Source organism: Macaca fascicularis, chromosome 6 (assembly GCF_037993035.2).
Source record: "Macaca fascicularis isolate 582-1 chromosome 6, T2T-MFA8v1.1".
Classification (NCBI taxonomy): Eukaryota; Metazoa; Chordata; class Mammalia; order Primates; family Cercopithecidae; genus Macaca; species Macaca fascicularis.
In genome coordinates this window covers 164,594,432-164,609,945 of record NC_088380.1, presented here as the reverse complement: position 1 = coordinate 164,609,945, position 15,514 = coordinate 164,594,432, and the positions used below count along the sequence as shown (strand labels likewise).

The 15,514-nt window shown below is 35.9% G+C and overlaps 1 protein-coding gene across 13 annotated transcripts in view; it reads left to right on the top strand.

The window, feature by feature from the left end:
* Positions 1-14,408, top strand: part of CLINT1 (clathrin interactor 1) — a 73,234-nt gene extending 58,826 nt beyond the window's left edge. For 2 of the 13 annotated variants that reach the window (XM_065547003.1, XM_065547006.1), the window contains 5 exons: positions 6,243-6,317; positions 8,667-8,959; positions 10,057-10,086; positions 11,124-11,328; positions 12,709-14,408. In XM_065547003.1, coding sequence (XP_065403075.1) covers positions 6,243-6,317; positions 8,667-8,959; positions 10,057-10,086; positions 11,124-11,328; positions 12,709-13,055 — 950 coding nt within the window. In that variant the 3' untranslated portion in view covers positions 13,056-14,408. The remainder of the gene's footprint in view (positions 1-6,242; positions 6,318-8,666; positions 8,960-10,056; positions 10,087-11,123; positions 11,329-12,708) is intronic. The other 11 variants (XM_065547008.1, XM_073994673.1, XM_065547007.1 and 8 more) reach the window with 7 other exon arrangements.
* The last annotated feature ends 1,106 nt before the right edge of the window (positions 14,409-15,514 follow it).

Genomic DNA, 15,514 nt, shown 5'->3' with positions numbered 1-15,514 from the left:
AGAATTAACTAGGAAGGTCAGATGGGTGGATATAACTTTTCCTCCCTGACATCAAGATTGCTTTGAACAGAGAGAATTATTAAATACCAACATGCTTCCTTTACTTGGCAAGGAACCTTTGAGTGGTTTTTCTTCTCTACTGCAAACAGTAGTTTGACTAATTAAATAGAAGTAGCAATTAATATTAATATAGTAACTGAGAAAGTTTGAATGAAATCTAGAAGGTTTCTTGCCTTTATTTTGTCTTAATAAAAAGCAACTAATAAGATTAATATTAGAAGGATTTTTAAAAATTAAAGTTATCTCCTATTTGAAACCATACGTTTAACCAGTTTGTGCAGTTCCCTCTTAAATCACTACATAAATTTAGTTACTCCCAATCTCTATTTAAATATTTTAATAATATCTTTTAAATTGAATTCAGCAGTGAAAGGAAATTGGACATTAAATCTTTAGCACTTACACATGAGAAGGTATAAGAATCTACCATATTAACATTGGTATTTGGTATGTCATTTGGGTGTCATTTACCAGATGTGCCCATATTTATAATAGTACCATCAGGCGAGTAATGTGGGCACTAACTGTAAAGCTAAGCAGATATGGCATCTGTACCACTCACCAGATAAATATATCCTCTGAGAAAATGCTTAGATTTTCCTGTGGGTGTCTGTGTGTGTGATTACATGTTCTCAGCATTCTCAAAAGTATATATGGTAAAATCATTGTAGAATATCTTACCAAGTTTAAAAATATATATGTAAAACCTAACTATCAAGATTTACTTGAGACTATCTTATATCTCAATAAATGTCCCATTGTGGTGATATTTTTTAAGAATCTGTACTCAAATAGTGTTTCAGTGGCTTTTACATAAAGTACCTTTCTAAGTAAACATTTTAAGAAATGAAAAATAATTTAAATTATAGTCATGGACTGCATAGTATGTGACCATGGTTCCATATACAATACTATATTTCTACCATACCTTTCTTATGTTTAGATGTATGAAAACTTTCTATTGTGTTATAGTTGCCTACAGTATCCAGTATAGTGACATGATGTACAGATTTGAAGTCAAGGAGTGATAGGCTATACCTTATAACCTAGGTATGTAGTAGGCTAAGTAGGTTTGTGTAAGTACACTCTATGATGTTTGCACAATGACAAAATTGCCTAATGCCCTAATGCAGTCTGTCATTAAGAAATGTGTGACTATATTTAGAAAATAAGCCAATTGGAAATAGAATGCCAAAAACTGTGCCATTTCTTTTTTTAGTTGATCTCACCTCTTTAAAAAGAAGTCCAACTTGTCCCTTTTGTCCTTTTGTAATTAAGAAATTTAGGTCTTGATTAACATACTGTTACACAAGATATTTCTAGTACAATAAATGAGGTTGAAGAGAAAATTCAGCATAATCAATACAGATAGAACTTAAATGACTTGCAGTATGTCTTGATTTTTTTTAAGTTAAAAAGAAACATTTGAAAGGATTAAGGTATATCAAATCCAAAATGTGTATTACATTTACATTTGAACCAGCTACTTTGTACCCAGTAATCACTAGTTAGTTGAAGACATTTACATGAACATGTAAATACTCACCTTGTTCCACTCTTAGTACACCAACTTATCATTTGGGTAGGTGTTGTCTCTGGTTTTAAACTAAGTTTACTGAAAATAAAATTTTTTCAGTATATTCTCTTTTTCACTGATTATCAAAAGTAATGCATGCTCAATTTGGTGGAAAACAAGTGATTTGCCATAATTTAGACACATCAAGTATTAATCTGCTGAATATCTTTTTAAAATACATTTTCTACATATTCCATGAATGTAGTTACTTAAGCATTTATTATGTGGCCGATCTTTTTCAGGCTTTTAGATATGACTTCATTTGTTTGGATTTTTCTGGGTTTTATTCATTTCTTTATGTATGTTGATAAACTGCTTTTCACCTAAGATCTCACGACCATTTTCTTATGATAGTTGGTATTCTTTTATAATGCTTTTCATTGCTTTATAATCTTACATTGGGTGGCTGTATTATAATTTAGCCAGTTAGTCCCTTGTTTTCTAGACGTTCTTTTTTTATTTTTCCAAAATTTTGTAGCACAATAGCATCTTTTAAAGCTTTTTCAGTTTGGTAAGAGAAAACAATATTTCATTTTATTTTGCATTGATGATTGAGTTTGAACACTTCATATTTTTATAGGCCAGTTGTTACTATCTATTCATGTTCTTTGTTTATTAGGAGTATTCATCCTTATTGATATTCTAAAATGTGCATTATAGATAATAACTCTTTGTCATGTATTTACATATTTTATTGTACTTTGCCATTGCTTTGATGTTGTATGTATTAGAATTCTTCATGCAAAAGTTTGTCTTAATGTGATCTAGATTAAATTTTTTTGTCAAAGAAAATTTCCATTTGTCGTTTAAGTACTGTCTAGTTTAGCTGTATTTTCTTGTTCACAATATTGCTTTGGGAAATAACATGTTCCCAGCTGGTGACTGTAAATAACCTCCTTGCTGCCCTGAAAAGGCAGATGGAAATGGCTCATTTATAATGACAGTTCTCATGTGGGAATCTTGAAGGATAGCACTTGTTGTGAAAATCAGCAGTCTTCCACATGCAGCAATTTTTGGTAGAGTCTTATTTATATTCCTTTAGAATATAAATTTAGATAGAAGTTATCTGGGAAAATGCTTAAGTATAGAAAATGAATGTGGAATTTGGTATGAGTATCATACATATAGATATGGATAGTCCTAGGAGAGAGAAACATTTTCTAAATAAAGAGATTTTTAATTTTTGAGACAGTTTTCAAAGTTGAAGATCACATTTCTTTTTTTTTTTTTTCTTTTTTTTTTTTTTTTGAGACAGAGTCTCGCTCTGTCGCCCAGGCTGGAGTGCAGTGGCCAGATCTCAGCTCACTGCAAGCTCTGCCTCCCGGGTTTACACCATTCTCCTGCCTCAGCCTCCCGAGTAGCTGGGACTACAGGCACCCGCCACCGCGCCCGGCTAGTTTTTTGTATTTTTTAGTAGAGATGGGGTTTCACCATGTTAGCCAGGATGGTCTTGATCTCCTGACCTCGTGATCCACCCGTCTCGGCCTCCCAAAGTGCGGGGATTACAGGCTTGAGCCACTGCGCCCGGCCAAAGATCACATTTCTTAAAGTACCAGTAAAAGCATAGTATGTGGCACTTTAAAAGATTAGAGAGAAAAAACATTTTCGGAGAAAGACAACTTCTATTTGTAAAATAGTTACATGCATCTTTCCATTCTTTGCTCTCAGTATTCTTAAGCTACTCATGTTGAAATCAAAATCCCTGTAATATGGATGGAGAGGAATACTATTTGCGATAGATAAGTTATGAACATCATATAATTTCTGTTTTGGTGATAGAAGGAGGATAATTATCTGAATTACTAAATACAGGATATGTCAAAAATAACATTTCTTACCAGTTTGAAGTTGTGATCTACAGCTTTTATCCTCAGCGTCTATTTTCTTTGTAGCCTAGACTGAATAAGATTTGAAAATTCCTAACACCGCCAGGCACGGTGGTTCATCCCTGTAATCCCAGCACTTTGGGAGGCTGAGGCAGGCAGATCACCTGAGGTCGGGAGCTCGAGACCAGCCTGGCGAACATGGCAAAACCCCATCTCTATTAAAAATAAAAAAAATTAACTGGGCATGGTGGCGGGCGCCTGTAATCCCAGCTACTTGGGAGGCAGAGGGTGGAGAATCGCTTGAACCTGGGAGGCGGAGGTTGCAGTGAGCTGAGAGCGTGCCATTGCACTCTAGCCTGGATGACAAGAGTGGAACTCTGTCTCAAAAAAGAAAAAAAGAAAAGAAAATCCCTAACTCCTAACTTGTTTGGTATAGTAAGTTATATATTGATGTTTATTTACTGCTTAAATGAAGCAAATTAAAATAATCTTTAATTTTTAAATCCCTTAATGTTGTATTAATTGATTGATTATCATTCTGTTACCCAACAGTATACTTGACCAATGTTTTTAACATGAAGGAACTTTACAGAAAACAAACTTATGAATATTAAGCAGCAACTGTTTGAAGCATTCATTTACTTGCTAGATTTTATTAATATGTGTGCTTGTTTAAATGGTTTAAACATATAACTCATTGAACTTTTGTGTTCCTTGTCACATTTTATCACAATGTTTGTAACTTTAAGGAAGAGAAAACCAGATCACTGTGATACTCCCTTTTAGATGAAGTAAAAATTAGACTAAGCTGTAGTGTTGATAGAATTGAAGCACCTTCACTTTGGTTGGCATTAGTCAACTGGTGAGGGAGGATATATATATGTGTGTGTGTATGAGCATGTACATCTGTGCTGAAGCAATGAGGAATTAGTTATGCCTGCTGATAGTTACCTACAGTAAATGTGCATTAAACAGAAATACCAAGTACACACATATCAGAAACTGATTTGTTCCTTTTATTACTGTTGGCCATATATTAGGAAGGGGAGATGGTTCTAGTTTAATTAACCCAGTTGAGTGTAGCAGATGGGGCAGAATGTCTTGCAGCGATAAGACAATTCAGAAATGGCACCAGATGTTGGAAGCTGTCCCTGGTGGTGTTTGAGTGCAGCCCAGATGTTCCAGTCCCACCTGGCTAGTTTCTAAGCACTGCAGGCTAAGCAGCTGTGATGTAACCTATATAATGTTCACATAACACTAAAAGCACCATAATTGAACTGCTGTAGACAGTTGTGACTATTAAGAGGTGAAATCTTTAAGGACAGACAAAAGTAAGGACAACTATTTAAAGTTTCAGATATTGGGCTATTTCACTACCTAAACTGAGAAAAAAAGGAGTATTACTTGAAATAATGTTATAATTGAAATTATAGGTAAAAGTAAATATTCTTACCCGTGTAGTATTTACAAATATAATTTTATGTCAGAATGTAATGTTACGCACACAGAGGTTGATTTGCAGACTCATAATTTGGGTCTTACCCTTTTAAAAACACCTATCTAGAGGTAGCAAAAAAGCTATTTTTTTTTCCATGCATTAAAATTACAAAACACAAGTATTTACTCTTTTATGGAGTAAACACTACGGGGGGAAAACATCCACCAAAACTATTGTATTGATATTTCTCCCTCTCTCTGCTTAAAATAATTTTTTTGTTTTGTTTTGTTTTTTGTTTTTTTGAGTCAGTGTCTCACTGTGTCACCCAGTCTGGAGTGCAGCAATCTCGGCTCACTGCAGCCGCTGCCTCCTGGGCTCAAGCAATCCTCCCACCTCAGCCTCCTGAGTAGCTGGGGCTACAAGCACGTGCCATCATGCTCAATTTAATATTTTAAGGTTTTGTAGAGATGAGGTCTCACTATATTGCCCAGGCTGATCTCTCAACTCCTGGGCTCAAGCAATTCCCCCGCCTCATCGTCCCAAAGTGCTGGGATTTACAGACATGAGCCACCACACCAGACTCTAAAATGATTTTATACAAGTGGACTTTATCTTTCTAACTTTTTATTTTTAAAAATTCCAAATGTACAGAAAATTTGCCCCATTTTCTTTATCTCTCTCTCTGGTTCTTTTTTATTTGTTTGTTTTGTACTGTTTGTTTCATCCGTATCATTTGAGAGGAAGTCGCAATCATGACATTTTGCCCCTAAAATACTTCAACCTATATTTCTTTACAAGGACATTCTCCTTTACGATCGTGATATAATCATACTTGGGATTTAACATTAAAACAGTATTAATGCTAATATACAGACCACATTCAGATTTCCCCAGTGTCTCAATTCTGTCATTTCAGGATAGCAATTAGAAAAAAAATTCGGGGTCCAATCAAAGATCCTGCATTTTATTTACTTGTTTTGTGAATATCTTATTCCCCAGCAGCATTTTACTCAGGTTTTAGAATCCATCGAAGACTCTTATAAAGAGCATAATTGGCTGGATAAGTTGTATTCTTTCCACATTATGCTCATGAAATATTAGATAATTTTAACCACAGATACAGTGTCATTTATCTTACTAGATACGGGACTGAGGAACAGAAAAGAGTCTGTGGTAGCTCATAGGGAACATAGTGACATGAAAATCTAGGTCAACAGACTAGCTTTTATGAGGCATCTGGGCCTCTAATATTAGGTACTTTTTGTGGCACTAAAATGGCCTCCAGAAATTATTTACAATTGTTCTCTAGTTCTAACAGTTTTACCTTTTTCTTAACTTCTAGGAGGATCAGCTGATTTATTCGGAGGATTTGCTGACTTTGGCTCAGCTGCTGCATCAGGCAGTTTCCCTTCCCAAGGTATGATTCTATTTGATTGGCCAGAAGTCTGGGGTGGTAAAAAGGTTATTAAAAACAACTCCCATTCCCCCCAAGTCAGCTTCTTTCTGTCATTTTTCTACTTGTAGTATTCATAATTCATAATTCCTAAAGAACTTATTCACAAGGTGTTTTATTGGGCAGATGCCTTAAATGTGCCAAATGAATTATTTTGGTCATAGACTACTCCAGTACATCTAAAGAAAATTGCCCGTATTCATAGGTGACTCTTGTTCAGCTTTTTTGAAAGGGAAAGGAGGATGTGAGTATCTCTAACTAATCTCATTTTGTTTAATAGCAGCAAGAATATCATGGTTTATGTTTAGTTTAGCTTACGATTTTCATGAATGAAAGTTAGGGACATGGGGATCAGACCAACTATCTTACTGAAATGTATTCCTTTTTTAATTTAGATATGTTAAAAGTATTTATGTGAAAAATAACCGAACTTCGTTTTGACATACCCTAAAATCTGGTTAGGTTTGTGAGGAGTTAGGAAAAAAGATACATAGCTTGTAAAATGGTTTGGGGTTATTTTGACAACTTATTTTTGTAAATTCCAAGTATTTTCCAGAAACTAGAATTGTTGAGTGATTTTCTGCTTCATTTTTAAAGTGTGATTATGCCCTCTAAGGGTTGACGCCTTACTTTAGGCAAACCAAAGTGGAAGGTAAACATTACCCTTATTTTACAGCTTCCCTGTCTAATTCTCAAAGTTTTTAGGTATATAAAGTTGCCTACTTTGCAAATAATTTGAATATGTTAATGTTGCCTAAGTGATACATCTCTTCATCTGTATGCATGTGATTAATATGACCTGACCACCATTATGCAGGGGGCTGAAACCATTGCAACAATGATTAATCATTTCTGAACAATACATGCCCCACTAGAAATCTTTTCCTCCCGTGATTAATCATTTCAGATAATGAAGTTTTCAGGTGGGGCAACACATTTTGCCCCAGTTTCCATTCATATTCTGCATTATAGATCAAACAAATAGAAAATCAGCATAAAGTTTACATTGATCCAACAGCCTTACTTAGTTTAAATTGTTTAATATCTAGAACTAATTGTAAAACTCTTAATGCGGTCTCTTTAAACAAAATAAAAAAAGACGATCAAAGACATGTATTAGTAAAACCCTGAGGTAAAGAATATTAGTCCAATTCTTACATTAAATTGTTAGTAGAACTTGTAGTTTCTAAGTGAATTATTTTCTCTTTCAAGGGTGCTTACATTTTAATGTGGTAATGGAAGAATGTATTTTTAAAGACTTCACATTATTATTCTCTTGATATTTAGCATAATGAGACATGATATTGTAGTGGTTGGTCACTTTTTAGGCTAGACAAAATGTATTTCCAAGTTGTAAATGAACATGGAGTGCAAAGAGATGGTGTTAATTAACTTGGAAGGTACATACTTACTATTTGCTTTCAGATGACAGTTTTTATGTAGCTCTTTCTTCACCTTTTGCTTTTTCAAATTCCATTTATTCATATTTATTTGTTCCTTTCAATATAAGAATTGATTAGAAGTTAATTGATAAGACTATAGCGATTAAGAGTATGGATTTTAGGCATTCAACCTTACACTTGCAAAGTATAGTGATAGGGTTTTGCTTGTTTCTGGCTTGGTTGTGTTTTTTAATATTACATGAGTTTTCTTCCTCTCTTTTATTGTAAATAAACAGTCCCAGTTGAAGCAGGCAATGTGCTAAGGTTATAGCCCTTGTGTTGTCAGTAGAAGTATGGCCAAATAAGTGAGAAATTCTTTTTTTTTCTTAGACAGAGTCTTGCTCTGTCACCCAGGCTGGAGTGCAGTGGCACAATCACTGCAGCCTCCACCTCCTGGGTTCAACCAATTCTCGTGCCTGAGCCTCCCGAGTAGCTGGGACTACAGGCGCATGTCACAATTCTCAGCTAATTTTTTTGTATTTTTAGTAGATACTGGGTTTCACCGCACTAGCCAGGATGGTCTCAATCTCCTGACCTTGTGATCTACCTGCTTGGCCTCCCAAAGTCCTAGGATTACAGGCGTGAGCCACCAGGCCTGGCCATTTTTTTTGTGGTAAATTCAGTATGTCACCTATAGAGCTGCCAAGAGATGGATTTTCCTTTATATTTGGAAGGATTTTTTTTTCTTTGCCACCTTGTTAACTCTCGTGTAATATTCATGAGGAAGAATACTGTCCAGATGGAGATGGTACCTGCAGATGTTAATCTGGGTGGACTCAGATCAGCTCTAATTTGTTTCATTTCATAGATTGTTATATTCGTTCTGTGCATTTCATGAAGTTTCTTATCCTTAGAGTTATTTCTGTCTTAGTAACAGCAGCAAGTGGGAATGGAGACTTTGGTGACTGGAGTGCCTTCAACCAAGCCCCATCAGGCCCTGTTGCTTCCAGTGGCGAGTTCTTTGGCAGTGCCTCACAGCCAGCGGTAGAACTCGTTAGTGGCTCACAATCAGCTCTAGGCCCACCTCCTGCTGCCTCGAATTCTTCAGACCTGTTTGATCTTATGGGCTCATCCCAGGCAACCATGACATCTTCCCAGAGTATGAATTTCTCTATGATGAGCACTAATACTGTGGGACTTGGTTTGCCTATGTCAAGATCACAGGTAAGTTGTCTGGTTCCCTTGGAAGTTGTTACTTATCATCTTTGAGATGCTCTAACTCATCTAATAATAGATGAGTGTAAAACAGAAAAATAGGCAAGTCCTTTTTATGTGTATGAATACGTGTCTGTGTGTGTGTATATATATATATACATGCATCTGCACATTTCATTTACCTTAAACTCTTTCCCCTAGCATAGTCATTTGCATTCTGGAAGGCAAGACCTTCTCCCCCATCTTGTAGTCACTGTAAAGCCAAGCATGGTGCCTTTGTACAGAGGAGGAACATGGCAAAAATTTATTCTTATAACAAATTGGTATTTGATAGTTTTTTTAAATTGTCTTTAAGAAAAAGAAATAGGCCAGGCACAGTGGTTCACCCCTGTAATCCCAGCACTTTGGAAGGCTGAGGTGGGTGGATCACGAGGTCGGGAGATCAAGACCATCCTGGCTAACACAGCAAAACCCCGTCTCTACTAAAAATACAAAAAATTAGCCAGGTGTGGTGGCGGGCACCTGTAGTCCCAGCCACTCAGGAGGCTGAGTCAGGAGAATGGCGTGAACCTGGGAGGCAGAGCTTGCATTGAGCCAAGATCGCACCACTGCACTTCAGCCTGGGTGACAGAGTGAGACTCTGTCTCATTTTAAAAAAAAAAAAAAAAAAAAAGGAAAAGACATAGAGATATTGTTTCACTCATGGCAAGTATCTGCTTAGTAAAATTTCTGGTCATGTCCCTAAAGAAATATCACTGATTGGTTGTAAATAATCAGTGCTAATATGGAAAATTATTCTGTCAAATGGTGAATGTTCTTCCCAATTCTGGACCTGCTGTACATTATGTAAGTGTTTTATAGGCTCATCTTTCAACTTTCATTTTCATAAAGAAAACTAAAATGGGAGCTTCTTAATTCACTATTTTATTTATAGTTAAATCCAAATTACCTAGTACTAGCTTAGAATTCAAACAAGTGCAGGCTTGGAAAATATGTGTCTGAGTGGTACCAGGAACTTGCTATTTTTGACTCAAACTATTGATAATATGTGTTTATGATGCTAATTACTCATTTTAATGTGTAGATTCTTGTCTTTGGGGTATTAGGATGAAGGAAAAGAAGAAAGAAGCAGAAAGGTGACTGCTCTGTGTGTAACAGAAATAAGACCTAATGTATGAGTTAAGCATAAAGCCAGTCTACTTTATTTGCAGTCTTAATTGTAACTGTCATAATTCTTTGCATTGGTACATTTTTAATTATTCTTCCTCTTCTTGTTCCTTTTTTCTGTCCTTTTCACAGTTATCCTCAGTAACCATTAGGAACCTCTGCTTCTTTCTCCTGAATTTCTTCTTTCTCCTACATTGGTCCATATACATCAAGTTCATTTAGTGTTGCTCACTTCAGGTAGTAAAAGTATACACAGAGCAGGGAAAGTCAGTCAGGATATGTGAAATATAAATTGCTTTTTCACGGTTTTGCCTTATATCCTTGTATAATGTGAGATGTCATATCCTGAATTCTCTGTTTTGTTGTGTTGTTTTGAAACAGAGTCTCACTCTGTCGCCCAGGCTGGAGTGCAGTGGCACGATCTCTGCTCACTGCAACCTCCACCTCCTCGGTTCAAGCGATTCTCCTGCCTTAGCCTCCCAAGTAACTGGGACTACAGGCGTGTGCCACCATGCCTGGCTAATTTTGTATTTTTAGTAGAGATGGGGTTTCATCCTGTTGGCCACGCTGGTCTTGAACTTCTGACCTCAGGTGATCCGCCCACCTTAGTCTCCCAAAGTACTGGGATTACAGGCATAAATCACCGCGCCTGGCCTCTGAATTCTGTTTTGAAAGGATAAATTTCCACTTGTGTATCTCCTTAAAGCTATACTAACCTAAAGTTGGTAGTTCCCCTGGGCATTTGCCAGGAATGGTGGCTTCTAGACTTTGAGTGTTGGGAGAATAATTGTTAGTGTAGGTAAATTGTTGGTTTTATCCACCTCAAATCTGATTGGGACTTCAGAGGAACCTCTTTGGGAAGCTAATGATTCAGGGTATTGAAAGCATTAGGATAGAACATTTGTGGTTCTCTTTGTTTCAGAAGTGTATTGTTGTGATTAAATTGCCATCTGATAATTTTTATAGAACAGATGCTTAATTTTTAGAGCATTTTTCTATTTTCCAGCCTTTGCAAAATGTTAGCACAGTGCTGCAGAAGCCTAATCCTCTCTATAATCAGAATACAGATATGGTCCAGAAATCAGTCAGCAAAACCTTGCCCTCCACTTGGTCTGACCCCAGTGTAAACATCAGCTTAGACAACTTACTACCTGGCATGCAGCCTTCCAAACCCCAGCAGCCGTCACTGAATACAATGATTCAGCAACAGAGTAAGTTACCTTAAGACGTCCCACTTCTTTGTGTACTTGCAGTCTTTTGCCTTAATGCCAGGACTACTACAAACTATGAAATAAAAATACATCACATAAATTGTAACTAACAGCTAACCAAATGCCTGTTCACTTAAGATATTTTCACATAATATTTACTGGATATTCCTCCTGGCACATTGAATTACTTTATATTCTATTTTTGGCCTGATAACATTTATTGTATTGTGGAGAGTTTTGAGGACCTGATCACTAAAACAAAAATTTGCTATACAGATTTTTTAAAAAATATATAGGCAAATATGATGGACAAACAAAAATCGTCTGATTCTGCCATTGAGGGGTAATCACCATTCATACATATTTCTATCTTTTCTTTTTTCTTTTTTTTTTGAGATGGAGTTTTGCTCTGTCGCCTAGACTGGAGTGCAGTGGCGCAATCTTGGCTCACTGCAGCGTCCACCTCCCAGCTTTAAGCGATTCCTTGCTTCAGCCTTCTGAGCAGCCAGGATTACAGGACATGTGCCACCACACCCAGCTAATTTTTGTATTTTTAGTAGAGACAGGGTTTCACCATGTTGGCCGGGCTGGTCTTGAACTCTTGACCTCAAGTGATCCACCTGCCTTGGCCTCCCAAAGTGCTGGGGTTACAGGTGTGAGGCACCACACCCAGCCGCTTTCCATCTTTTCTAAGCGTATTTTTAATACTTAGGATCATTCTCTCTATGTTGGTTTGTTTCTTGCTGTTCTTATTCAACATTAAGTCATCATTTTCCCTGTGTGGAGTAATATTCTTAGGAAAAATGATTGTTAGCGCTTGATAGTTATCATATTAGTGTATGATTTCCCTTGCTAATTATTTCAGTTTCCAGCTATTTGTTATTATAAATCAAGATTTTATATAAATCTTCATACTTTGGTTTTTTTCCTTAATAGAATGTTCTAAAAATAAGTCAATGTATATAAACTTTTAAAATATTTTTGTATAAATCTTCATACTTCTGATTTTTTTAATAGAATGTTCTAAAAATAGAATATGTCAAAGGATATAAACTTTTTTAAAATTTTTGATACACACTAGTTCTTGACAACTTGTTAAGTAGGATTTAACAGTAGGTTTTGTAGGAATGTTTTTAAGTTGGCTGTTTTTCCCCAGTCTACTCTTACTGTTTCTACATCTCTGGGGAACCAGAGCCAATAGTCACTGAATATATTTCTCAAGAGGAACCAGTGCAGAGTAATTGACTTCTAATAAAATCACTGTAAAGGAATTTTAATGGGGCTAAAGAAGTACAGATGCTCAAGAAGTTATTAGTTCTCTGCTCTGTGAACCTAAGAATTTATTGTGGTAAAGTTCTTCTGTCTGTTTTCTTCCGGTAGATATGCAGCAGCCTATGAATGTGATGACTCAAAGTTTTGGAGCCGTGAACCTCAGTTCTCCATCGAACATGCTTCCTGTCCGACCCCAAACTAACACTTTGATAGGGGGACCCATGCCTATGAGCATGCCCAATGTGGTGACTGGCCCCATGGGAATGGCCCCTCTTGGAAATACTCCAATGATGAACCAGAGCATGATGGGCATGAACATGAACATAGGGATGTCCGCTGCTGGGATGGGCCTGACGGGCACAATGGGAATGGGCATGCCCAACATAGCCATGACTTCTGGAACTGTGCAACCCAAGCAAGATGCCTTTGCAAATTTCGCCAATTTTAGCAAATAAGAGATTGTAAAAGAAGCAGATTGAATGAAGAATTTTTAGCTGTGGAGATAGGTGATGTCGGGATGGAAAATGCTAATCAACTACCCTTTCTTTTATCAATTAATTAAAATCTACATAAAGAACCAAAAAGGCTGTTTTATAAAAGTGAAATATCCAGTATTTCAGAGGGCCAGGCAAGAGCACTTCAGATGAGGCAGTCAGAATCATTTTTTTTCCAGTGAGGATAGACCACAAGTGGGTGGTGAGGCCATTGAAAGCCTTTATCAACTGAGGAGCCCATTTAACAGCATAATTTGTGGGAAGATTGGAATAGGGCTGAATAAATGTGTTTGAATCTCTAATTTTATACTTTCTTTTCCTGAGGAACTTGATTTTTCTGTCCCTGGATCGCCTTGTCATAATTGGGTCTGTTCCTTTTACTACCACTCTTGAGTCCATATATGAAATCATTAAAGTTGGATGATCAGTTTTTTATAAAAATATATATTTTTGTCCAAAAAAGGCATACATATGTGATTATGGCTAAATCAAAGGTAACTGGAATGTATATACTTTTGCTAATGTTCCAGCAACACTGCTATTATACTATCCAAATTTTTATTGTAACGAAACCTCTTTAAGCAATTGGTGATCGCTATGGGACTTTTCCCACGTCTTCTGCTGTAATTATCCTGTGCAGAACTAGGAAAAATTTTTTTTCAGGACTGCTCTATGGTTTCCTTTAAAAGAAAAAAAACTTCTGTTTGTTTTTAGTCGTCATTATTTACAATTTGCAGTGATTAACTTGGCAAGGCTTCCTTCCGTGTTTATCCCTGTAGCCATCATCTAAGTCAGGACCACTCAAAAGAGAAAAATATTTATTTTTTTGGGGGGGTGTCTGAAAAGGTAAAAATCCATTAAAACCTTAAGTTAAATATAAATGTTACAACTCAAATGTTTGCTTTTAGATTTTATACAGTATTTGTTTCGTTTTGGTTTTGAGTGTATATAATACAGCATTAGCAGTATGGTTCCAGTAGAGGAGTTAAATATATATTATTAAAGGAGACCTGTAGCAGTCAAAGATTTTATTGATTTAACGACAAAGGAAATTAATTAAAATGTTTTCATTTTTCTGCTGTAATTCTGCATTAAGCTCACATGAAAATCATGATTCTAGAGTTTGGAATGCAAAATTAATTGTTTTACCCTCAAGCTGGGAATATTTTTCAAAATAAATACTATAATATAGATATCAAATTATTGCCTCCCCATGTTATGTTGAAAATTTTTTTATTAAATTGATAAAACTTTATTTCCATTATATTCATAATGTTCTGTTATACATAACATTAAAATGTTCATTAAAATCAATGTTGAACTGCTTTTTCTTTCATTCTGTTAGACATTTGAGACCATTGTATAATTTGGGCAAAGTAATTTTTATAAATAATTTAAAATTATTTAATGACTTCTCTATTCTTTCCTATCAGAGTCTACTGTTAGGAATTAAAAATGAAGCAGCAAAGATATCCTGACCTGCTCCATTCTTGCTAATGTTCCATCTACAACATTTCTAATTAGGCAGAAATTCATGTACTTCAGCTAAGTGGTAATGAAAAGTGATTCATTTGCTGAATAAGAGATGAGAGAGAGTGTAATTAGCTGACTGCGGTTTTTAATCTTTCAGCAATTCAATGTGTTTAACTTAGTTTGAAAGAATAGGAGCTTTCAAGTGTTGTTACTTCAGAGCAATCAAGCCACCCTCTGGTGGCAGCAGTAGAATATGGTCCCTGATGTTTAAAACCTAGAATCTTAAGTAAATTTTTTCTTTAAGAAGTGTATCTTCACTTTCTCAAATATGTGGCAAATTCTTAGACGAAGTAAATGTGTATCTGAACCTTTGTGTTTTAATTCTTTTTCTAATCAGATTGACCTCTAAAGCATTTCCTGTATCATGCCCTCCTATGTTATATCTTTTTTCTTGAACATCAACTTAGAGTTTGTCAATATTTTTCTTTCAGAGCCCATGAAAGAGAAAAACAACGGTCGTTTCACTGTCTGTCTGTTTGTCCAGTGTAATGATTTGTCTCCGAAGGGGTTACTAAGTTATACTTGAAGAAAGGCATAAATACCCCTAAATCATTTGGAGTTGGGAAGAAAATACTCTTCCTTTCTTTCACTATTGGGTTTCCTTCAGCCCATCCTCTGTACCCTTTCCTTCTTCAACCAAAGTTTTTCTGCTTGTATCAACTTTTTATTCTGCCTAGTGGTGTGAGGGGAAAGTTAATACTGTTCCAGCAATTTTTGTATGGTGAGTCTACACAGCCACTCCAGATTTATTTTTGTCTCCTTCCCTCTAGGGTTTTTTTTTCCCCTCCACTTCTCTGATGTCTTCAAGAACCACATACACTGTTTTTAAATAGTACTTTGGTTAGATGTTTCCTTTTTTTTTTTTTTTGAATTGCCTGAATGATAAC